General features: G+C 37.7%; 1 protein-coding gene across 2 annotated transcripts in view; it reads left to right on the top strand.

Moving 5' to 3' along the window:
* Nucleotides 1-25,645, top strand: part of LOC308644061 (uncharacterized protein) — a 109,956-nt gene that overhangs the window by 3,901 nt on the left and 80,410 nt on the right. Inside the window, exons 4-5 of one of the 2 annotated variants that reach the window (XM_081284754.1) lie at nt 4,835-4,907; nt 23,634-23,713. In XM_081284754.1, the coding sequence (XP_081140880.1) occupies nt 4,835-4,907; nt 23,634-23,713 (153 nt within the window). Of the gene's footprint in view, nt 1-4,834; nt 4,908-23,633; nt 23,716-25,645 lie in introns of those variants that run through there. The other variant, XR_014020889.1, reaches the window with a different exon arrangement.

The following is a 25,645-nucleotide window of genomic DNA, read 5'->3' on the forward strand; positions in this document are numbered from 1 at the left end:
AGATCCAGTCCATGTGCTGGAGGACTAGAGTATATTAATAGCTAGATATTTTGTTTTCCTATTCTGGTGCTTATCCCCTTCCACTAGCGTGGAAGATAAGAGAACACAACATGTTCCCCATCAGCCACCCTCTCCCCTCCCCCAGGGACAGGCAAGCTGGGGGCGTGAGCTACTCCGTTTAAAGCCATTGCTGATGTACAAACTCTGAGAAAATGGACTTAAAAGTTTATATTCAGTCTCTCTTGGCTACTGTTGCTGCTCAGCGAAGAAACTCTATATTGTTTAAAGCCTCAAGGCAAACGGGTTGCAAGGCAACCTTCAAACAATAGAAAATACCCCAAACTAAAAATAAAGGCATGAAGGGATGGAAAGCGCAACGGGCTTTGGTGAAGTGAGGCTGAAGTCAAGGCAGAGGGGAGCATTGTCAACCAGACTGCTGTTACGTCCCCTCAGCCTGATGCTGCTCTTACCCTTGTCAGGAGTTTCTTATAATCCAGGCATATCAGGGCCCTCTTCTTTTTATTTCTGGACTTGATCCTTTCTGGGCTTGTCAACCCTTTCGTGGGGAGGGGTGTCAAAAGGCCTGTAATGTTCTGTTGCCTCCTGTTCTAAGGAAAGTTCCACAGACCAGCCTATGTATTTGCCCCAGTGGCTGTCAGCTCCAGTGATGACTACACCTCCCTTTCATGAGAAGTCCTCAGAAACCCAACAAAGGCAGGGCTGGATCCCAGTTTAACCAAGAGTCCTCACACAGGGCAGCAGGAGGTCAGATAAGAGAGGAAATGTGACAGAGACAGGCTGGAGCAACAATGCTTTGAAGATGGAGGGAGGGGCCACAAGCCAAGGAATTGCAGGTGGCCTCTCCTAGAACCTCTGGAAGGAATATAGCCAGGTCAACAACACCTTGTCTTTCACCTGGAAGACCCAATTTGGGTTTCTGATCTGTAGAAATGTACGCTAATACATTTATGCTGTTTTTTGTTGTTGTTGTTTGTTTTGTCTTTTTTGTACCAGGGATTGAACCCAAAGGTACTTAACCACTGAGCCACATCCCTGGCCCTTTTTATTTTTTTTAATTTTCAGACAGGGCCTTGCTAAGTTACATAGGCTGGCTTTGAACTTGTGACCCTTGTGCCTCGGCCTCCCCAGCTGCTGGGATTACATAGTTTATGGCTTCCTTCAAATGGTCAAACAAAAAAATAATAAAATAGGCTGCTCTTTTCTGCCCTGATCCACGTACTGCCAACAGGCAGACTAGAGCAACTCTGATGGTTTTTGTTTCATCCTGTGGCCCACCCAACCAGTGTCTCAGAAAGAGATCAGATTGGAAAGAGGAATTAGAAGACAGAAAAATGTCATCTGCACCCTCTGATTCAGGTTGCTGGCCAAAATTACCATAGGCTCTCCCTCTTTTGTGGGTCCCTTTGCTTTCTATGCTTTCTTTCTGGTGAAGTGTCTACTAATGACTAGCATAGGCTTTTAGTATCTGAAATCCTATCTCAATGAGAAAAAAGATAAAAACACTGGATTTCTTGAGTTTCTTACTTCATAGAAGCACAAGCACTTGACGACCATAATTTACTCTGTTCTAGGGAGGTTTCTAAGAGTTAGAACCATCAGTTCTATTTTATAATTTGCAATTCAGAATTATAGAGAGGGCAAGCAACATGAATGAAGTCACACAGCAAGTCAGTGTGAATCAGCCAGAGCAGAAGGCAACTCTCCCAACTCCTGGCTCTGCCCTTGGTGTTCCAGCTTAGTCTCAGGCCTTGGCTAGGCAGGTCAGTGGGCTGTGGCCTCTTGGTAGGTGGTCTCAGTGGAATGCAGAGATATAAAACCATTAAACCTGTCATCACAAGGCATGCTGCTGATGCTCCAGTGGAAAGATTTTCCAGACCAGGGTTTTGCGTTGCTGTGTCTGGTGTGTGTGTGTGTGAGATTTTGGAAGGTAGTCAGAGAAGGATGCTAAACAGCACCAGGTCAAGGTATTTGTATTCTACCATGCAAACATAAACTCCCGGACAGCTTTCATTTTTTTCTAGTATCAACACAACCCTTTTTCTAGTTTTTCTCTCATTCATCTCCTCTGTTCTCCCTCCCCTTACCATTCTTCTGAGAGCCTGGAATTGGAGCAAAGCCCATAGAGACCCCAAAGTCTCTGCCAAGATATTGAGCTGGCTTATATCGAACAGCTGCTGAGCCCTCAGGACCAGCACCATCAGCACCCACAGCTCTGCACGGATGCCCAGAAACTCCACACTGCCTACAGCTCTGCTGCCCCTGCACATGAGGGGGCCTCTGTACGGCCACTCTCATTTCTTGCCACCCCAATTTTGTGACTCTCAGACCACGAGAGGGTGTCTCTCTGTTTTCTTTAAAGTATAAAAAGAGAGGAATGGGGGCTGGGGATGTGGCTCAAGCGGTAGCGTGCTCGCCTGGCATGCGTGCGGCCCGGGTTCGATCCTCAGCACCACATACCAACAAAGATGTTGTGTCCGCCGATAACTAAAAAATAAATAAATATTAAAAATTCTCTCTCTCTCTCTCTCTCTCTCTCTCTCTCTCTCTCTCTCTCTCTCACTCTCTCTCTTTAAAAAAAAAAGAGAGGAATGGAGTGATTTGGCTTCAAATGATACTGTGGGGTCTTAAGTATTTTAAGTGTGTTAAGTGGGTGTAGACATTAGGTTGATGTTGTTAGGTGCCTCCCTGAAGGGTCCAGAGTGGTAAGAGCTGCACTGTGGATCCTGCATCATCTTAGGCAGGGGGCAGGAAACAGCAGCTGACAAAGTCAATGGCCTCACAATGTGAATGGGGGAAGGTGATACGACATCATCACGAGGGTCTGAAGATGACAAAATAGGATGAAAGGGAGGACTGATGGCACTTGGGAGGACAGGTTAGTGCTCTTTAAAATCTGAGCTACCAGCTGGGCACAGTGGTGCACACCTGGAACCCTAGTAACTCAGGAGGCTGAGGCAGAAGGATCACAAGTTCCAGGCCAGCCTCAGCAACTTAGTGAGGCCCTAACCAGTGTAGCAAAACCTGGACTCAAAATGAAAAAGGGTTGGGGATGTGGCTCAGTGGTTAATCACCCCTGGGTTCAATCCCTAGTACCAAAGATAAAAAAATTAAAAAATAAAATCTGGACTACAAGTTGGCTCAGGGTTGGGTTTAGTTGACTAACCTCCAAATTTATACTAGATCTAAAGTAAAATTAATCTATGCCCCTGATTGTCCTTCCCTGGTGCTATATACACATACACACACACATATACATACATATACCATACCAACATGGTAAATAAATTAGAGAAAATTCAGTTAAAGTCTGTAAGACTCCTACTAAGAATCTGAGAACAATAAGCTCTACCACCTACAGGCAGGTACAACATGAAAGACATGTAGCTGAGGCACTAGGAGCCCCCCACTACTGGCCTGCCTTCCACCCATCCTTGAGTCTTTTTATACATGGTACCTGGTGCTCTTGCATCCCACCCCCACCATGGCCGACCCAAGAACACTGTAAATAACTCAATTAGCTTCTAATCAGACTAAAGAGTGTGTATCAACAAATGGAGTGTTAGTTTGCAAGGTCCTGACAGAAGACCTTCTACCCTCCACCCAAGAACTTGGTGATATTTGCATAGTATCATGCAAATCAGAACGGAGACACAATTTTCTAGCTGTGACAGATCATACTTACATTCTTTTTTTTCTTTTTTTTATTGGTTGTTCAAAACATTACATAGTTCTTGATATATCATATTTCACACTTTGATTCAAGTGGGTTATGAACTCCCATTTTTACCCCGTATACAGATTGCAGAATCACATTGGTTACACATCCATTGATTTACATATTGCCATACTAGTGTCTGTTGTATTCTGCTCATACTTACATTCTAAGAAGTAAAAATATTCAGGTCTGCAGCTACTTTCCAGGATCACTGTAACGAAATCTGACTACCAACTGAGTATCTGAGATCCCTTGATAACAGGAAATCGGGTAGCTTGGGGACCAGATAAAATATTCCAGGTCCTATGATCTAGTTTTTGGATCTATAAAATTTTAAATAAACTGGGGCAAAACTGCATAATATATTTATCCTGTCCTGCAACCTGTACTATAATCTTACATCTGCACAATGTTTTTTTTTTTGTTGTTGTTGTTGTTTTGTTTTATTTTGTTTAGTACTGGGGATTGACCCAGGACCTTGTGCATTTGAAGCAAGCGCTCTACCAACTGAGCTATATCCCCAGCCTCCCCTACACAATTTTTAATCAGATGATCACAATGGTGACTTCCATGTGAAGGCCGTCCCTAGAACTTCTTCATGACTTCTCTCTTAAACTACAGCGTCCCTGCAAAAGATACCAACAAATCCTTTGTGTCTTAAAGAGTAGTAACAAGCCCTTTTCTGTACCATTTTCCTTTTCCACTTTCTTTTCAGGCTGCATTGACCTCACCACTTAGCAATCCAAATCCAAAGCAGTTTCATAAGGTCCTTGACGTCTACAAAGTCCAATTTCCCCGAACCTATTCATCCTCTGGGTAACTGCACATTTTAATATGTGAATGAAAAAGAACAAATGAAAGGTTTTTAGTCTTGGTGTGGGCAAGTTCCATATTGGAAAGGTTCCCAGAGAATGACACCATGGAAAAAAACTGCCTGCTCTGAGGAAATATGAAGCTGTGACGAAATAAATAAAGGAAAGTCTGGTGAGGGGAAACTGCAAGTATCCAGGGATGAAGGGCTGTGGGTGGGAAGGGGTGGAGAGACCCACATGCTATTGATTCCTGAATCTTTATCTTTATCTTTATCTTTATCTTCAGTTCTGACCTCTCCCTGGAATGCCAGATTCCTAGATGTAGTTCCTATCTGACAATTCCTCTGGATACCCAAAAGGTACTTCAAACTAAACATGGACAAGCAGAATTCATGGTTTGAGCCACCCTACCTAAGTCTGCTTTTGCCTCCAGTTTTTAAAAAAATATTTATTTTTTAGTTGTAGTTGGACACAATATCTTTATTTTATTTATTTTTATGTGGTGCTGAGGATCAAATCCAGAGCCTCACACATGCTAGGCAAGTATTCTACCACTGAACTACAGCTCCAGCCCACCTTCAATTTTTTTTTAACTGAATATATAACAAGATCTGAAATCCATTTTTTGGGGGGGGTACTGGGGATGAACCCAGGGGCACTTAACCACAGAGCCACATCCTCAGCCCTTTTATATATATATATATATATATATATATTTTTTTTTTTTTTAAGAGACAGGGTCTTGCTGAGTTGCTTAAGAGCCTCTCTAAGTTGCTGAGGCTGGCTTTGAACTCGTGATCCTTCTGTCTCAGTCTCTGAAAGTCATCCTTTTTTAAAATATTTATTTTTAGTTGTAGTTGGACACAATACCTTTATTTTATTTATTTGTTTATTTTTATGTGGTGCTGAAGATGGAACCCAGGGCCTTTCATGTGCTAGATGAGTGCTCTACTGCTGAGCCAAAACCCCAGCCCTCTGAGAGTCATTCTTGATGTCCCTTTCCCTGACACCCCCACCCCCACCATCTGCAGAACATCTTACAGATTCTATTTCCAAACCACATACTGTCCACTGTTTTCCATTCTTACTGGCACTGTCTTCATCTAAGCCATCGTGATATCTCATCTTTCTACAATGGCCTTCTCATTTCCATTCTGCAACTCCTATACAATTCTACAATTTGTTTGTGACTCAATAACTAATGCTCTCTTTTTTTAAAATTTTTTTTGTAACAGGGATTAAACCCAGGGGCTCTTAAACACTGAGCCACATCACCAGCCCTGTTTTATTTTTTATTTTGAGACCAAGGTCTCACTAAGTTGCTTAGGGCCTTGCCAAATTGCTGGAGGCTGGGTATGAACTTGCAATTCTCCTGCCTCAGCCTACTTAGTCACTGGGATTACCGGCATGTGCCACTGCCCCAGGCTAATTAATGCTCTTTTAAAATTCAAATTCAAATTAGATCATGTTATATTCCTTGCTTAATAGTTTTCAAGGTCTTCTCAGTACTTTAAGAATAAAATACAATTTCCTTACCCTAACTTCAAAATCTTTCATATTTTGTACCCTGCATATTTCTCCCATCTGAGCTTAGATCATTCTTCTGACAACTGTGTCCTTGGACATATTGGGCATCTTGCTGGTCTTCAGACACAAAGAGCTTCTTCTGACCTGGTAGACTCTGTACTAGTAGTGTGCTCAGTCTGGTAGGCTCATCATATCTGTCCATGACTGGCTCCTTCTCATCTCTTATATCTTGGTTTAAATGACATATTTTCAGAGAAACTTTCCCTGTATATCTCATCTAAAGTGAGCAAGAGACTAATTTAGTACTGTGACATTTTTCTTCCTTATTTTTTTTTTAGTGTCTTACTTCACTAGAATACAAGCTCCATAAGAGTAAAGGACTTTGTTTTTCCTATAGGGGATCTTAAGTGCCTGAAATAGTATCTGGAATAGAATAAGAGTTCAATAAAAAAAAGATGTATAAAAGAGTGAGAAATATAATCATTCTATGTAAGCCAATGTTTAAAAGGAACAGGATAGAATAAAAAATAAGGTAGGAAACCAAAAACATAATAAGAAAACTACAAACCAATGCCTCTTAGGAAGACTGAAGCAAAAAATTCTCAATACAATACTAGCAAACATAATCCAGCAACATATAAAAATAATTATTCACCATAACCAATTGTTATTTATCTCATGACTAACAGGGTAGTTTAACATCTGAAAACCAATGCGCGTGCGCGCGCACACACACACACACACACACACACACACACACACCATAATAATGGAATAAACTACAAGCCCCACATGATCTTCTAATAGATACAGAAAAAACTCTGAACAAAATGCAACACTGTTTTATGAGAAAGAGACTCAACAGACAAGGAATAGAAGGGAGTGTCCCCAATCTGACAAAGGCATCCACTAGAAACCTAATTTCATACTTAATAGTGAAAGATTTAATACTTTCTCCTGAAGATCAGGATCACTTGTTTTCAACATTGTACTGCAAGGACAATTAGCCAGGGCAATTAGGCAAGAAAAAAGAAACAAAAGGCCTCCATATTGGAAAGAAAGAAGTAAATCTATTTCTATTTGTAGTTGACATGAGTTTTCATAAAGAAAGTCCTAAGGAATTCATTAAAAACTATTGGAACTAATAAATGGATTAAGTAAGGTTCCAAGGTAAAAGATCAATACCCCCCCGCCGGCCATATTTTGGTATATCAGCAATGGACAACCTGGAAAAGAAATTAAGAGAACAATTCTATCTATAGTAGCTTCAAAGGAAATAAAATAGTTTTTAAAAAATTAACAAAAGAAGCAAAAACCAGGAGCAGAGTCACATGCCTTAATTCCAGTGATGTGGGAGGCTGAGGCAGGAGGATTGCCAAGTTCAAGGTTAGCTTTGGCAGCTGAGTGAGAACCTGTCTCAGACTAAAAAGCACTGCAGATGTAGCTCAGTAGTAAGGTGACTCTGGGTTCAATTCCTTGTGCCCTTCCCCCCCATAAAAAAGAAGTCTTGAACTCTGAAAACTACAAAATTGTTGGAAGAAATAAAAGACAAATACAAAGACATTCCCCGGATTGGGATACTTAAATTGTTAAGATGGTAATATTCCCCAAGATGATCTACGCAGTCAAAGCAATCTTTATCATTCTGTAGAAGTTGATATTAAAACTCACATAGAAATGCATAGGACCCGAAATAGCCAAAAAATCTTGAAAAGGAGGATCAAAGTCAAAAATTGAACAAAGTCAATCTTCCTGATATCAAAACTTTTTCCAAAATTAAGAAGTATGTGATGCTGGCATACAGATAGATATAGACAACAACAGGACAGAACTGGAAATCCAGAAATAAATTCTCACAATTATGGTGAATTGATTTGGACAAGTGAGTCAAGATAATTCAACAGCGCGAAGAATGGTCTTTCTACAAACAGTGCTGTGACAAATGGGTCTCCACAAACAAAAGAATGAAGCTGGATCTCTGTCTTACATCATACACAAAAAATGAACTCAAATAGATCACAGGCCCAAATAGAACAGCTAAAACTACTAAAAGCTCTTAGAAGTAAACCATTGTACCCTTGGGTTATAACACCAAAAGCAAAAAAAAAAAAAAAAAAAAAAAAGAAAGAAAGAAAAAAAATAGATCATTTGTACCCCAATAAAATTAAAAAATCTTTTTGCTTCAAAGGAAACCATGGAGAAACAGGAGACCCAAGAATAGGAGAAATAAAGAATGACAGTCAGCATAGGGCTGGGGATATAGCTCAGTTGGTAGAGCGCTTGCCTCACATGCACAAGGCCCTGGGTTCAATCCCCAGCACCACACACTCACACACACACACAAAAGAACCAGCCTAGCTGTTTTGAAATGTGGTATATATACACTATATACACAATGGAGTTTTATTCAACCGTAAAAAGAATGAAATTATGTCATTTGCAGGAAAATGGATGGAAGTTGAGGACACCATGTTAAGTGAAATAAGCCAAATTCAGAAGAGAGTCACATGTTTTCTCTCAGATGTGGAAGCCAGAGAGGAAAAAGAAAAGGGCGGATATGAAAATCAAAGGGAAAACAGTAGAGGAAAGGACAAGAGGGGAGGGAAGAGGTGAGGGAAGGGGAAATACTGGGGAAACATATGCCCAAATTATATTGTTATATTTGTGAGCACGAACAAAATACATAGCATCAAATCCCACTATTATGTACAACTATGGTGTACCAAGTAAAAATATGAAAAAATCCCTGAGTGGGGACAGGAGCAAAAAGAAAAAGATAAATATTTATTAATCATGTTTGATAAGGAGCTCGTATACAGAATATATTTTAAGAACTCTAATGACTCAATAATAAAAGACAAAGAATTAAATTAAAATAATGGGCAAAGGATCTGAATAGACATTTCTCCAAAGAAGGTATGTAAGTGGCCAAGAAGCACAGAAAAGTTAGCAATTTTCAGGGAAATATAAGTCGAAACCATAATGAGATACTATTTCACCTACTAGGTTAGCTATAACAAAGCAATGGATAATAACAAGTGGTGGCAATTATGTGAAGAAATTGGAACCTTCATACTTTGCTTGTGAGAATATAAGAGCTTTGAAAGTTTCCCAGTTCTTTAAAAAGTTAACCGTGGAGTTACCATATGACTCAGTAATTCCACTCCTAGGTGTATAACTGAGAGAACTGAAAACATGTCCACACAAAAACTTGTACATGAATGTTCACAGCAGCATTATTCATAGTAGTCAAAAAGTGGAAACAACTCAAATGCCTGTCAACTGTTGAAAAGATAAACAAAATTTAGTGTGGCAGCTATACAATGGTATATTCAGACATAAAAAGGAATGGAGTAGGAAGGAAATTCTGACATGTCTTACAGCATGGATGGCAAGGGTTCTTGAGGTCATTATGCTAAGTGAAATAAGCTAGTTACAAAAAAAAAGTACTGCACAATTCTACTTATATGAGGTACTTGAGTAATAAAATTCATACAAAAAGGTGAATGATGGTTAAGAGGCATACAGGAGGAGGAAATGGGGAATTGTTATTTTATGGCTATAGAGTTTCAGTTTTGCAAGATGAAAAATTATGGAGCTTTGATGTATAATGATATTTACACTATTTCACACTACTGAAATATAACATTTAAAAGTAGTTAAGATGGGCACTTTTATGTTATGTGCATTATATTATATGCACAGCTAACTTTACCACTCCCTATACCTTGGTATGGGATTAAACCTGGGGGTGGGGGTTCTAAAACTGAGCTATGTCCCCAGCTCCCTTTTTTTTTTTAATTTATTTTAAGACAGAGTCTTGTTAAGTTGCCCAGGAGATCCTCATGCTTCAGCCTCCCTTCTTGCTTCAGCCTTTCAAGTAGCTGGGGTTACAGATATATGTCAACATGACCAGCTTATTTAGCCACATTTTTTTAAAAAAGAAATGAACATGATCTTGAAAAAGGTGTAAGTGAAAAAAGCTAGACACAAAAGGTTACATGTTACACAATTCCATTTAGATGAATAGGCAGATCTATAGAGAATGAAAGTACGTTAGTGGTTACCTAAGGCTAGGGGACATGGGAGAAGTGGGGAGTGACTGTGGGCTTTCTTTTTGGTGGTGGAAAAACGTTCTAAAAGTGAAAGTAGTGATGATTGCATAACACTGGGGATATTTTAAAAACCACTGAAGTTTAAAGTTTAAATGGTTGAATTGCATGGTATGTGAATTGTCTCATAAAGCTGTTTAAAAAATTAATGTAGGAGGCCAAGTGTGGTGGTGCATGCCTGTAATCCCAGCGGCTCAGGAGGCTGAGGCAGGAGGCTGAGGCAGGAGGATTGAGAGTTCAAAGCCAGCCTCAGCAACATTGAGCTCTAAGCAACTCAGTGAGACCCTATCTATTATAAATGAAATACAAAAAAACAGGGCTGAGGATGTGATCAAGTGCTTCTGAGTTCAATTCTCAGTACCCACCCCCCAAAAAAATTAAGGTAGGAGGACTGAAAATGAATTCTATGCTTTTTAAAAATTAGTTGACATTTGCAGTCTCTTAATGAACTGTGGAACATGAGGCTGTTGCGATGACAGAATAGGGGAAGAATGTTATTCACAAATAGGGAAGACATACAGCTAACTCAACCTCAAGAGGTTAGAAAGAAAGAGCCATATTACAAGGTACTTCAAAAAAAGTTATACATCTCTAGGGGAAGAATGTTATTCACAAATAGGGAAGACATACAGCTAACTCAACCTGAAGAGGTTAGAAAGAAAGAGCCATATTACAAGGTACTTCAAAAAAAGTTATACATCTCTAGAAAAACAACTGAAAATCTTTAATAAAAAGGGTTTACAAAAAGGCCCTTAAGAACCCAGGGGAGGGGAAAGAAGTAGAAAAGGAAATACAGGAGAATGATATTGGCCAAATTATATTGGTATATTCTATGCATGCAGGAACAAATCCAACAAAAAAGGCCTTTAAGACCTGATAACTGATGTAGCATCACATATTGTTCTTCCCCCCTACTGAGGAAGTCCTAGATTGTTCGATCATTTTATAAACCTCTATTTCTTGCTAAGAGTTTGGAAAGCCAAATGTGCATTTTAACTTGCTTTTCCATCATTCTGTATGTAATCATGATCTGGGACATTAAAATAGACAATAGCTGTAAACAATTTTTTTTGGTGCTGGGGACTGAATGTAAAAATGTTTAAGAGTGGAATAAATAGATTATACCATAAAAATGAAATTAAAAAGGATAGAGTTCAGCCTAAAAAAGGAAAGAAATCCTATCACAGCCTACCATGTGGATAAATTTTGATTTATGCTAAGTGAAATAAGTCAATCACAAAAAAGAAAAAAACAATGATTCCACTTACATGAGGTGCCTCAAGTAGACAAAATCATAGAGGCAGAAGATGGAAAGGTGGAAGACTTGCACTGGGGAGAGGAAAATGAGGAGTTGTTTAATGGATATAAAATTTCACTTTTGCAAGATGAGAAAGTTCTGAAGATCTGTACAATGTATATATGGCTAAAAATGGTTAAGATGACAAATTTTGTATTTGCTATAATTTAAACTTAAAATTTAAAAGGACAACATTGAATTAAAACCTTAATTTAAATGAAATTTTTATTAATATATAATTTACATGGAAAGAATTCTCAAATTTGATAATCTTGCTATGTTTATCTTTATTCTTTTATTCTGGGTGGAGCAGTGAAAATAGACCACTTACTTTAATTTTGTAATAATTTTTACTTCCTGATTTCTGCCTGATTATGTAATTCTTTTTGTTACAAATGGAAAAAAAGAAATGCTAGTCTATCATTTTTATGATATTACATTAAGGAAGAAAAAAATGTTTCTACTTACTTCAAGTTTTTTTTTTTTAAGTTGTAGATGGACATAATACCTTTATTTTATTTATTTTTATGTGGTACTGAGGATTGAATCCAGTGCCTCATATGTGCCGCAAGCATTCTACCACTGAGCTTCAACCCCAGCCCTATTTCACGTTTTTTTTTTTTTTTAAGTTGTAGGTGGACAGAATGCCTTTATTTTATTTTTTATGTGGTACTAAGGATTGAACTCAGTGCCTCACACATGCTAGGCAAGCACTCTACTTCTGAGCCACAACTCCAGCCCCCTATTTCAAGTTTTTATAAAACTAATTTTAAAGTAAATTTGATTTTTTGGACCTGGGCAACTAGATAAGGTATCCTAAAATCTATAAGATGATGCTACTTTATATTTCAAATGTATCCTCTTTTTTTTTTTTTAATTCATATGTGGTGCTGAGGATCAAACCTAGTACCTCACACATGCTAGGCAAGTGCTCTACCACTGAGCTGCAGCCCAGCCTCAAATGTAACCTTATTTTAACTGGTTTTATATTACATTAGCTTCCTCTTTTGACAAACTTAAAATGTGATAAATTTAAAGAAATTTATACATTAACTTCAAAGTATAACCATTTCTTCCAACTGACAATTTAAGATATACTAAAAAGGACAAATGTTCATTACAATTATTTATAAAATGTCCACTCTAGAAATAGCTACTGACTATTCCATACATGTGCCATCTGATTTTCTTTGTTATTTCTACTTTAAACAATAATCATACAGATGTGTTTCTAAGTGTCTTAAAGACATGGTAACATCCATTTTTTATAACTTTATCCTGGAGGGTACTCTACTATTAGACTGCTGGACACTGAGAAAAAGGCAGTGACTAAGATATCAAAGTCCATAGATACACTACCAATATCAAATTTTACCACTACAATCAGGATCCCTTAAATTGTTCTCTAGTAAATTGTGTGACAAGATCATGGGCTGCCTCTGTGTAAGAGGACAAAAATGTGTTTCCATCTAGGATACACTATAAAGACTGGGGATGATTATTTGCAGTGATGAAACTGCCTTTTATTTGCTTCATTCTCTATCTAGGTAAGCAAGAAAATAATAGTCAATTGGCATATGGTAAGATCTTCTTGACAGGTACCTGAATGAGAATGGTGCTTAGCTGTATAAAAATACTAAGGAGGGCTGGGGCTGTAGTTCAGTGGTAGAGCACTTGCCTAGCATGTGTGAGGCCCTGGGTTCAATTCTCAGCACCACATATAAATAAACAAATAAATAAAAATAAAGCTCCATCAACAACTAAAAAAAGAAGACTGAGAAGACAATCTGCTTGGAAAGGTCTCCCCATCTTCATATATTGCCTGACTTTATGCAATAATTCTTTGAAGTGCTCATTGAAAGACAGTGAAGTCAGGAGTAATCAAGTGATTTACTCAAGGCCATATCCTTTTACCTTCGTTCTTTCATTCTTCATTCAACTAGTTTTTATTGACCAAAGTAGCCTAACTGTCTAAGTAGGCATAGGGAATACACCAACGAATAGAAACCAATCCTGATTCCATGCTCTTACAGTCCAAAAGGAGAACCAGATAAGGAAACATGATCACCACACAGGAAGGGCTGATCCCCTGTCCAGTCATTTTATGGTTCCGTAGGTGTTTACCACATTTTGTGTGTGTTTTGTTTTCGCTCACTAATCTCACCTCCTGTTTTGACTATGTATGTGTATATAATTTTATATATGTATATTATGTAATATCTATGTAAATACATCCGTATTTAATAGGAAATGTTTGTGTGTGCTGTGTGTGTGTTTTAAGGTACAAGCTTCCTCTCTCTTCCATGCCACTAGGGATTACAGACCTTCATCTTTACCACTAAGAGACCTATTAGTTCCTAGGAAATCTCATCCAGCTTGAGATCTAGTAGTGACAGGACAGTCTCAAGGAAAGAATGTTAATGTTTTTTCCACTAGCTGATCTCAAAGGCTTGGCAGAGGGGAACTCAGTTCACTGAATATTTATATAGCACCTTGAGTAAAAGAGGTCAAAGTAGTACTCCAAGTAGCTGAATTATAATCTCTCTCTCTTTTATTTTTTATTTTTTGGTGCTGCAGATCAAACCCAGGGCTTCATGCACGCTGGGCACATGCTCCACTACTGAGCTGCCTAGGAGCCTCTTAATATCATTTTAAAAAATGCATATTAAGAAATAAACTCGTTTTCATTATTTGTTAAAAATAACGACATATATCATAAAAAGAAGACCAGGAAGAAGCAAATATGTAATCAATGACAATGTCTGGGTGAGACTATAGATGACTTTATCGTCTTCATCATTCAAACTTTCTACAATGATTGTTAAGGACTTCCTTTTCAGTTAGAGAAAAATCTAGTATAAATTAAAAATGGGCAATGAAAAACTCAACTTCACTCAAAACTTTAAAAAAATTAATTACAACAATTCTTTTTTTTTAAGAGAGAGAGAGAGAATTTTTTAATATTTATTTTTTAGTTTTTGGTGGACACAACATCTTTATTTTATTTTTATTTGGTGCTGAGGATCGAACCCAGCGCCCCATGCATGCCAGGCGACTGCGCCACTGCTTGAGCCACACCCCAACCCTAAAACAATTCTTTAAATCCATTACACTGCCAAGGATATTGTAAAGCTAATATATGGAGTCCACGCAAGGGGACAGCAAATGAAGTGCTGTCATAATTAATGGGAGCTGGGCTGGGGATGTGGCTCAAGCGGTAGCGCAGTCGCCTGGCATGCGTGGGGCCCGGGTTCGATCCTCAGCACCACATACAAATAAAGATGTTGTGTCCGCCGAAAACTAAAAATAAAAAAATATTAAAATTCTCTCTCTCAAAAAAAATAATTAATGGGAGCTGAATACTAGAATTTGGAGGGCAATTTGGTAATATTAAATTTTAAATAAACACTTTTTTGGGGGGTGGGATGTACCAGGGATTGAACTCAGGAGCACTTGGCCACTGATCCACATTCCCCAGCCCTACTTTGTATTTCATTTAGAGATAGGGTCTCACTGAATTACTTAGTGCCTCAATGTTGCTAAGGCTGGCTTTGAATTTATGATCTTCCTGCCTCAGCATCCCGACCGCTGGGATCACAGGCGTGCACTACCATGCTTGGCTTTCTCTTCCATATCTTTAAAATCACAGTTCAACAGTTATGCAGTTGGAGGAATCTCTTGCACCAGGAAAAGCAAACTTTACTGCTTACCCTGTAAAATAAATCAGCTTGGGTACTATGAGCTCTTATTTACTTAATTAGGGCAGTGTGGTAACTTTAGCAATTGCTATAGTTCAACATCAATAAAATAATGGAAATGTACACAGAACAACCACACCCACGCAAAACCTGTTTTTATATAGGAGTAAATGTCAGATTAAAAATGAAAGTCACCAGTTTTTGAGGTAGAGAACTACAAAGTAATACTTATTCAATAACTTACAATAATTAAAAATTTAAGAGCAATCTGTCATCTGATGGGACAGGTCATCTTTTTTTTTTTTTTCGTACTCAGGGGCGTTTAACCACTGAGCCACATCCCCAGCCCCTTTTTATATTTTATCAGAGACAGTCTCGCTGAATTGCTTAGGGTCTAAGTTGCTGAAGCTGGCTTTGAACTCACGTTCCTCCTGCCTCAGCCTCCTGATCCCCTGGGATTACAGGCGTGTACCATCATGCCCGGGGGGGGGGGGCAGGTTATCTTTAAAATTATCTTAGGTGGTACTAATTTTAAAAACTCTTTTGACTATTTGCTCAAGATCATTCACACTGTGGCTACCAAATGACGTAATACTTGATTCCAAATAAAGCAACAAGGAATTCTTAAAAACAATCTCTCCTTTAAAGTATTATAATTTGGTATATTTATTTATTCACATGTGGTATGTGTGTGCACATGTGTAACAGCACTTTATTAGGAATTAATATATTGTGCATGCTGAAGACGATGTTGCTAACAACATAATCATCTCTATAAATGCTGATTGCTTCTAACATCAAAGGAAACCACATAAAATGGGAAATGTTACTATTCCTGGAAATATATATATAGGACAATAATCAAACTATAATTCTTATTTACTTGCTTAAAATGAAAGCTGCCTTATTGAAAAGTTACCTAAGTCTTGTCCTGGGATGGTGTCAACAAATTAAAAATGGAACTGCTTAAACCTCCATAATATGCAAAACGATAACTGAAAGGATGTCACTTAAATGAGAGTTAAAGTCATCCATGGGCTAAATGTAGATACAACTGAAAGCTAATTCTGGCATTCAAGCTTGAGGTTGGACTCACAGGACTTCTATTGTCATCTGGACAGGTGGCAAAAACCTTAGAAGGGGATATCAGTGCCTCCAAAGTCCTCTTTTAGATCTTACATCAAGCTACAATGAACTCTGGCTTCAAACCAAATTTTGAATGTCAGAAGGCAAAGGAAAAGGGTTAACTGTTGGTTTTTTATTTTTTAGAGGCTAAAATATTTTAAAAAGCAAGGACAGCTCAATTTAGATTACAAAAAGACACTCTGATGAAAGGCAAATGTGTTCCTAAATGTATTCTGAAGTAGATAGTTAGAAAACTAATATAGAACTAGTTTGTGGGCTAAATATATCATTTCTTTTAGAGGCAGAACATATTGCTGGGAGGAAAAAGTCCTCTAACACAGAACTTATGGCATAGGGTAACTGAAATGTTTTTCCATTTGTTGAATTTTCAATGTTGGGGAATATTATTCAGTAGACCCAGAGAGAAGTCCTAAATTGGAAAAGCAGCTGAGTCCAAGGTCATCTCTCTTGTTTCCAAATATATCTTGAAACAAATGCAAGAAGGGCACTTTGCTGAGTGTTATCTGGACATATATAGTTTCAATCAAATTCTTCAAGAAGTGTCAGAATAAAAGCTGAACATTTGTTTGACATGGCCAAGTCAACGGCAAGTGGGTTTCTGAGGACTGAGGCTCTCCTTGACAACCTGGCAATTATCACAGTAAAAGCTCTTTTCCCACTATGAAGAAAAAGAAACCAAGTGAAACACCAGCTTTGAATTGTTTCCTCACATTTTTTATAATATAGGAAATCATATAAATTTATAAATGTCTCTCAACAGAAATATCACTTTTAAATATTCTGTTCCTCAGCTAAATTCCTTGGAATTATCAAATCTTTTCCACAAATGTAAAAATATAACATGTAACAAAAAAGCGATGATATAGATGATGGTATCAAGTTAAAAACTAAGTCAGAGGGCTGGGGTTGGGGTTCAGTGGTAGAGCCCTTCCCTAGCATGTGTGAGGCACTGGGTTCAATTCTAAGCACCACATAAAAAAAATAAACAAATAAAATAAAGTTCTTTAAAAAAAAAGAAACTAAGTCAGAGATTAAAATGCTGAGTTTTTGAATTAGTGTAAAAAAAATCCTGTGAAATACAATAAAACACCTAACTGGCTTACTGTTTATACCGTACTCCTATCACAAAAAATAACCCAAATTAAGTTCATGACAGTAGTCTTCCATGGGGATGATCATTTGTCATTTTCTAAATGTAGTGTGGCTCCCATTTCATCAATGGTCTGCATGGGAACAAGAGCAGTGAGGAAGACTGATCATTATATACCAACACACAAACACACGATTCACAATTGCAATCCACTAGAAACCTTCGGCACTTTGATATCCAACTCCCTTTTAAGCAACTTGTCCTTATTCCTCTAGTCTGGTCTGTTTCATACTTCAGGGCTTTTTTTTTTTTTTTAAGGTTTTACATGTTCCCAATGAGTCCTTGTTCCCTCTCTGCCCAATTCTGTGCATACCTATAGAAGCATTTTAACTTTGTACACTTCTTCCTCCAGCTGTTGAACTGCTCCAGCCTAAATTGCTTTCTTCCTTTTTGAATTCTGAATTGAGACTTCAGAAATAATAAACTTTGAAAATATTACAATGCCCCTCTATACTATTATCATGAAACAAAAACTAGGCCATAAATTGAGTATGACAGTAATAGAGTTCTACTTTTTTCTAATAAAAATGTCTTTGATTTCTGAAATAGCAAATACTTCCAGAAATCTGGGGTGAACCTTTTGCTTGCAGGATAATCCAGCATTGCAACTGCTTTAAAGTTGGTTATGTTCCTCATCTTGATAACTAGATTTTCTGCTCCTTCAAAGTAGCAGCCATTCCTTTCCTGTTCAGCAGGTTTCAAATATAGCTGGAGATGGGAGAGGTAGGCAGTAAATACTTGCTTTTACTCCTGTGCTCCCTCCCATTCACTACATCCTTCCAGGACCAGATTAATTCCTCTTTGATGAAGCCTCCTTCACTTTTCCTTGATTTTCTGGTCTTCCTTAGGTCCCTGTAATTTTTTTTTTTTTTTTTTTGTACTGGTGATTGAACTCAGGGGCACTCAACAACTGAGCTACATCCCCAGCCCAATTTTTGTATTTTTTTTTTTTAGAGACAGGGTCTCACTGAGTTGCTTAGTGCCTTGCTAAATTGCTGAGGCTGGTTTTGAACTCACGATCCTCCGCCTCCCAAGCCGCTGGGATTACAGGCATGTGCCACCATGCCCAGCTGATCCCTGTATTTTGATGAAAGGGTTCCACAGTGTTGCCCAGGCTGGTCTTAATCCTAGGCTCAAGTGATCCTCCCCTTTCACCCTTCCAAATGCTAGGACTACAGGCACACACCATTGGGCCAGCCTAGATCCAAGTTTTGATTGACCTACAGCACCTGGGTTATTATTTTGATTGACCTATTCAGCACTTGGATTATTACATTTGATATGTTTACTATTATTTAATGTATTTTAAGTCCAGTTAATGATAGGGGCCGTATCTTATACTTCCACTGTGCCTTTTTGGAAAGTCTAGCTTTTCAGAAAGTCTAGCACATTAAATCAGAAGAGCAATCCCTACTGGGGTCCTGAAATCAAGGGTAGTACTAAACCCTATATTCAGTATACTATATTTTTTCCTATACATACATACTCATGATGAAGTTAACAAGAGATTAACAACAGTAACTAAAAATAGAACAATTCTAGAAATAAGACTATATTAAAAGTTATTTGAAACTTATGAATTCTTTTTGGAATTTCCCATTTATTATTTTCAGACTGCAGCTGGCTGAAGGTAACTAAAGCCTCAAAAAGAGAAACTGTGGATAAGGGGGAACAACTATATAGATCAAGAGGTTAGCACATAGCTCCTCCCCTCTTATTGCATTCCCATCTTCACGTTTCACTGTAGCATTGTTCATAGAGTGAAAAACTGGATTCATACAGAGAAGGCATAATTTTAACACTTTCACAGAGATTTTTAATTATTTTTTGTTCTTATTATACATGACAGTAGAATGTATTTTGATATATTATACATATATGGAGTACAACTTCTCATTCTTCTGGTTTTATGTGATGCAGAGTTACATTGGTCACGTAATCATATATGCACATAGGATAGTAATGTCCAATTCATTCTATTATTCTATTCCCATTCCTCTCCTTTTCCTTCATTCTTCTTTGTCTAATCCAAAGTACTTCTATTCTTTCCTACCTACCCACTTATTGTGAATTAGCATCTGCATATCAGAGAAAACATTCAGCCTTTGGTTTTGGGGGATTGGCTTATTTCACTTAGCATGATATTCTCCAGATCTCTCCATTTACCAGCAAATGCCATAATGTCATTCTTCTTTAAGGTCAAATATATACATGCCACATTTTCTTTATCCATTCATCTGTTGAAGGGCACCTAGGTTGATTCCATAGTTTAGCTATTGTGAATTGAGCTGCTGTACACATTGATATGGCTTCATTACTGTAGTATGCTGATTTTAAGTCCTTTGGGAATAAACTGAGGAGTGGGATAGCTAGGTCAAATGGTTCCATTCCAAGTTTTCTGAAGAATCTCCATACTAAAATTCTGAAGAATTTCCATAATGGTTGCACCAATTTGCAGTCCCACCAGCATTGTATTGAGTATACCTTTTCCCCCACGTCCTCATCAACATTTATTGTTGCTTGTATTCTTGATACTTGCCATTCTGGAATTAGATGAAATCTCAGTTTGGTTTTAATTTGCATTTCTCTGATAGAGATGTTGAACATTTTTTCATGTATTTTTTTTCTTTTTAAAGAGAAAGAGAGAGGAGAGAGAGAGAGAGAGAGAGAATTTTCATATTTATTTTTTAGTTATTGGCGGACACAACATCTTTGTTTGTATGTGGTGCTGAGGATCGAACCCGGGCCGCACGCATGCCAGGCGAGCGCGCTACCGCTTGAGCCACATCCCCAGCCCTTTTTCATGTATTTTTGACTGATCATATTTATTTTGTGAAGTGCCTGTTCAGTTCCTTTGCCCATTTATTAATTGTTTGTTTGCTATTAAGTTTTTTGAGTTCTTTATATATCCTAGATTAATGCTCTATCTGAGGTAGAGGTGGTAAATATTTTCTCCCATTCTGCAGGCTCTCTTGTCACATTCTTGTTTCCTTTGTTATGAATCAGCTTTTTAGTTTGATTCCATCCCATTTGTTGACTCTATTTCTTGTGCCTTTGGGGTCTTAGTAAGGAAGTCAGATCTTAAGCTGACATGATGTAGATTTGGGCCCACTTTTTCTTCTATTAGGCACAGTGTTTGTAGTCTAATGCCTAAGTACTTGATCTACTTTGAATTTTGTTTCACAGAGATTTAAACAATAACTTATAAGGCTTCAGTTTGCCCTGTATTAAAACTCATTTCTTGTATGCATTTATTTGTCATTCATTTTCAGTATAACTTACTTATCTGGGTGGTAGTGCTTATTTTAATCATTTAGTACAGTTTGTTCTTTAGCTACAGTAAGCAAACACATTTTTTATTTTTATTTTTTATAGTTGTAGATAGATACTTTTGTTTTATTTATTTATTTTTATGAGGTGGTGAGATTCAAACCCAGAGCCTCACACATGCTAGGCAAGCACTCTACCACTAAGCCACAGCCCCAGCCCAGCGAACACATTTTTCAAAAGTTATTCTAGGGGCTGGGGATGTGGCTCAAGCGGTAGCGTGCTCGCCTGGCACGCGTGGGGCACTGGGTTTGATCCTCAACACCACATAAAAATAAAATAAAGATGTCGTGTCCACCGAAAACTGAAAAATAAATTAAAAAAAGTTATTCTAAGCACTAAAATAATTTCATGCTATATTATAGATCATAAGTGAGCATTACCTTTTTGCAAATATACACCCAGTATAGACTCTGTGCTTTAGTTTCCTCATCTGTAAAATGGAAATAATTGTACTTTCCTCATAGGTTGTGATATTTCCATTGGGTCATGCACATAAAGCACTTATCACTGTGCCTGGTACACACTGAATGCTTAATAACGAGCCAGTTGCTTTCTTATTTATCATCATCATCATCATTCAGAGCTTCAGAAAATAAAATTTGTTAAGTCCTGCTTTACATATTGAAGTTTTTTTCTTTTTTTTTGAGAGGGTGAAAGAGAGAGAGAGAGAGAGAGAGAGAGAGAGAGAGAGAGAGAGAGAATTTTTAATATTTATTTTTTAGTTTTCAGCGGACACAACATCTTTGTTTGTATGTGGTGCTGAGGATGGAACCTGGGCGGCACACATGCCAGGCGAGCGCGCTACCGCTTGAGCCACATCCCCAGCCCTACCTATTGAAGTTTTAACAAAGTTCTTCCTCTGTAAGTTTGCTTCACTTTCAGACCAAGCACCATTCAGGCTGTGTGTGCTCTTTAACAACGGAACAGGCTCCCTCATGAGGAATGAGCTGCACTGTGGTTTCTCTGAGGCTAGAAAGCAATTTGCCACAAGCACTACAGAACTGATTTTCTGCTGGAGAGAGGTGAGAGAAACCTCTCAAAGGTCCACATCTAATAAACAATTACATGAATCATTCTTCGGATCCTTTGAAGCTCCAAAATTCTACATCATATACCAGGTTATCATGTGTGGTATTAAGCAGTAGCCTTGCCAGGAACCTACTGTTAGGCCCTGAACTAAGGTGCAAGCTCAGACTTTCACTGAAAAACAGAAATCTTTAATTTCTTCCTTTGTTCTGAATAGTGATTTTCCATAGCAGTAAACCCAAGAGTGGTGACTCAAGCCTCTCGGCAATTCTAGAAAGAAAATTGTGAAATTATCAGTTTGCCAAGAAAGTACTTCCAGTTTGCCAAAAGAGGGAGCATGGGAGCAGAAAGTATGTGGTTGTCCAAGACTCTAAAAAATGCTTCCTTGATCCTTATTTTGACTTCTTTTGCAAGGTTGTAGGACTAAACCATAATTATAGTCAACTTTCTCTTTTAAGACGTCTTAAGACAGGATAGTCAAAGATCAAAAACACATAGATAACTTTTAATGATCCCTCTCCAATCTCTCCAGACAAAATACTCGCCTCATGCTAGGGGGCCACACACGAAACAGCTCTAATTAAATTGCTGTCATTGAAAGGAAGGGAAGGAGGGCTGGGGTTATGGCTCAGAGGTAGAGTACTTGCCTAGCACGTGTGAAGCACTGGGTTGGATTCTCAGTACCACATAAAAATAAATAAACAAAATAAAGGTATTGTGTCCATCTACAACTAAAAAAATAAATAAAAAAAAGGAAGGGAAGGAAGAGCTAAGCTAGTCTGAGTGGAGAAAAAATTATATGTACATGTATATATTAAATATATATTTTTAGTTGCCAATGGACCTTTATTTTATTTATTAATATGTGGTACTGAGAATTGAACCCAGGACCTCTCACATGCTAGGCAAGCTCTCGACCACTGGGCTACAATCCCAGCCCACAATTACATATTTACTAAAGACATACTTTATTCTTCTGCTGCCATGGATTATCTAAAAAAGAAGGACCTGTATATACAATCTAAATCTCACCACCCTACAACAATGGGAGAGACTACTGATACAATCAAGATTAAGGTCATTTAATCATCAGGGTGCCATCTCACCCACTTCCTAGGGCTAGACTCCTTCAGGTCAAGCAAGAGGAATGATGTAAGCATCTAGAACTCTTTGCGGAAACAAGTCTTTTTATTCACATTCGTCAGTTACTAACATTGAGTGAATGTTTTATATAAAGTTTCTGCAAGACACACACCTCCATACAAAGTCATTTTTCAATATAAACTTTGCCTTTGTAAAGGCAGTTTTGGTAAGTTACCCATTTGTACATATTTTATACTCAGTTCTGGATAATTCTGCTAATTTCTGTTTTCAATTAGAATACATATCCAGCCTTTTTTCCTTAAATTATCAAAAAGAGGGCTGGGGATGTGGCTCAAGCGGTAGCGCGCTCACCTGGCATGCGTGCCGCCCAGGTTCGATCCTCAGCACCACATACAAAGAAAGATGTTGTGTCCCCCGAAAACTAAAAAAAAATAAAATAAATATTAAAAAATTCTCTCTCTCTCTCTTTAAAAAAAAATTATCAAAAAGAGATATGTATTTCTTAATTTAAAAACTTAAATACACCTGAAAGATGCAGAGATTAAAAATTTTCAAAAAATGTATACATGTCCTATATGCTAATAATCAGGAAGAATAATATATTTGCATTTATTTATGGTACTAGAGATTAAACCCAGGGCACTCTACCATTGAGCTACATACCCAGTCCTTTTTTACTTTTTATTTTGAAACAGAGTCTCACTAAGTTGCTGAGGCTGGCTTCAAACTTGCCATCCTCCTGCCTCAGCCTCCTGAGTAATCCCAAGGATTACAGGTATGTACTACCATGTCTGGTTATTTGCATTTATTTGACAGTTTAATTAAATGACTTATTTTAATATTACTGCCTATTGAATTAAAGCAAAATGATAGAATTATTAAAGAAAAAGGCAGCTGTTCTGTAATTGCTGAGTTGATTTTCATGTGCCTTTGTACAATGTTCTAAAATCCTCTGGTACACTCTCTGGACCTGGAAAATACATGACCTTGAATCAGTTGTTAACAGAAAATATACCTTCCTACTATAAGATTCTTCTTAAAAGATAACCTTTAAAGTTGGACTGTTTCCTGAACCAACAGAGAGCAAAAGCAGCAATGGCCTTTTGAGTCACAGTTGACACAGTCAGTCCTAGGCAACAGTTGGCAGCACCAAGCCCTAAGAGAAGGAAATCTGTGAACATAGAGGCAGATTTCTCAGGCTACATTTTTTTCCTTTATTTGGGCCATCATGTGAAAGATAAATTATTTTCTAAAGTGATTAAGTGCTCTCATCAATTAGCCAGCTAGAGTATTAATCCTGAAGGAAAAATGTAATAAGCTCTTCTTCCATAAGTGCCAGCTGTCAAAAACTGTCAGAGTTAGTCAAAGCTCTTTAATGTTCCAATCAAATCACAAGAGTGGAAAGTCACTGCACGAAACCCATTAAGCTGCATTACTAAATGTCCACTGTTACATAAAAACTATAAATAACTTTGTACTTTCAGAGTTTTCTTTTCAATTTGCTTTCCTTGAAGTAATAATGATATTCTGCTTCAGTTAATAAAGTAATTTTGGAGCTGTCTTCATGTTTAATCCACATACTCTTTCTGTGTAGAATATAAAGATGGCAAGTAATGATCAAATAGGTAGAATTGTAAGCATTCTTTGGAATATCTGTTGTTAAAAATTTTAAAACTTGAGAGGATCACCAAAGATAGAGGAGGGATCAAAAAAAAATCACTATGTTTAATAAGCTTTTGAATTGACTCTTTTGGGGGAATAAAATGAAACGCTACTTCTGTAAAAAGGATCTATTCTTTTTAAAAAATATTTTTTAGATGTTGATGGACTTTTTTTTTTAAAGAGAGAGTGAGAGACGAGAGAGAGAGAGAGAGAGAGAGAGAAAGAGAGAGAGAGAGAGAGAGAATTTTTTTTTAATATTTATTTTTTAGTTCTCGGCGGACACAACATCTTTGTTGGTATGTGGTGCTGAGGATCGAACCCGGGCCACACGCATGCCAGGCAAGTGTGCTACCGCTTGAGCCACATCTCCAGCCCCGGACTTTTATTTTATTCATTTATTTATATGCAATCCCAAGCCCCAGCATCTAGTCTTTTAAATATTACAAAGAAATTAACATTCTGATTATTGAAACATCACTTTCTACTGGCTTAAAAAAATAAGCCTGTAGCCAATACTACACAAATACTATCTCAATGTCCAAAAATGATAATTGAATTAAGAAGGTTTTGGGGCTGGGATTGTAGCTCAGTGGTAGAGTGCTTGCCTAGCATGTGTGAGGCACTGGGTTCGACCCTTAGCACCACATAAAACAAACAAATACATAAATAAAATAAAGGTATTGAGTCCATCTACAACTAAAAAAAGTATTTTAAAAAAGAGAGGGGCTGGGGTTGTGGCTCAGCAAGAGTGGTCGTCTAGCATGTGCGAGGCCTTGGGTTCGATCCTCAGCACCACATAAAAATAAATAAATAAAGATATTGTGTCCAACTAAAAAATAAATATTAAAAAAAGCAGCTTTCAAACAAATATTAAAAGTAGATCACAGGTTGGGTTGGGGGGCTGCTGGGTTGTGACTCAAAATAAAGTGCTTGCCTAGCACATGTGGGGCCCTGGGTTCGATCCTTAGCATCACATAAAAAAAATAAATAAAATAAAGGTATTGTGTCAACCACAACTAAAAAATAAATATTAAAAAAAAATAGA

This window comes from Spermophilus citellus, assembly GCF_964194105.1.
Source record: "Spermophilus citellus genome assembly, chromosome: 3".
Taxonomy (NCBI): Eukaryota; Metazoa; Chordata; class Mammalia; order Rodentia; family Sciuridae; genus Spermophilus; species Spermophilus citellus.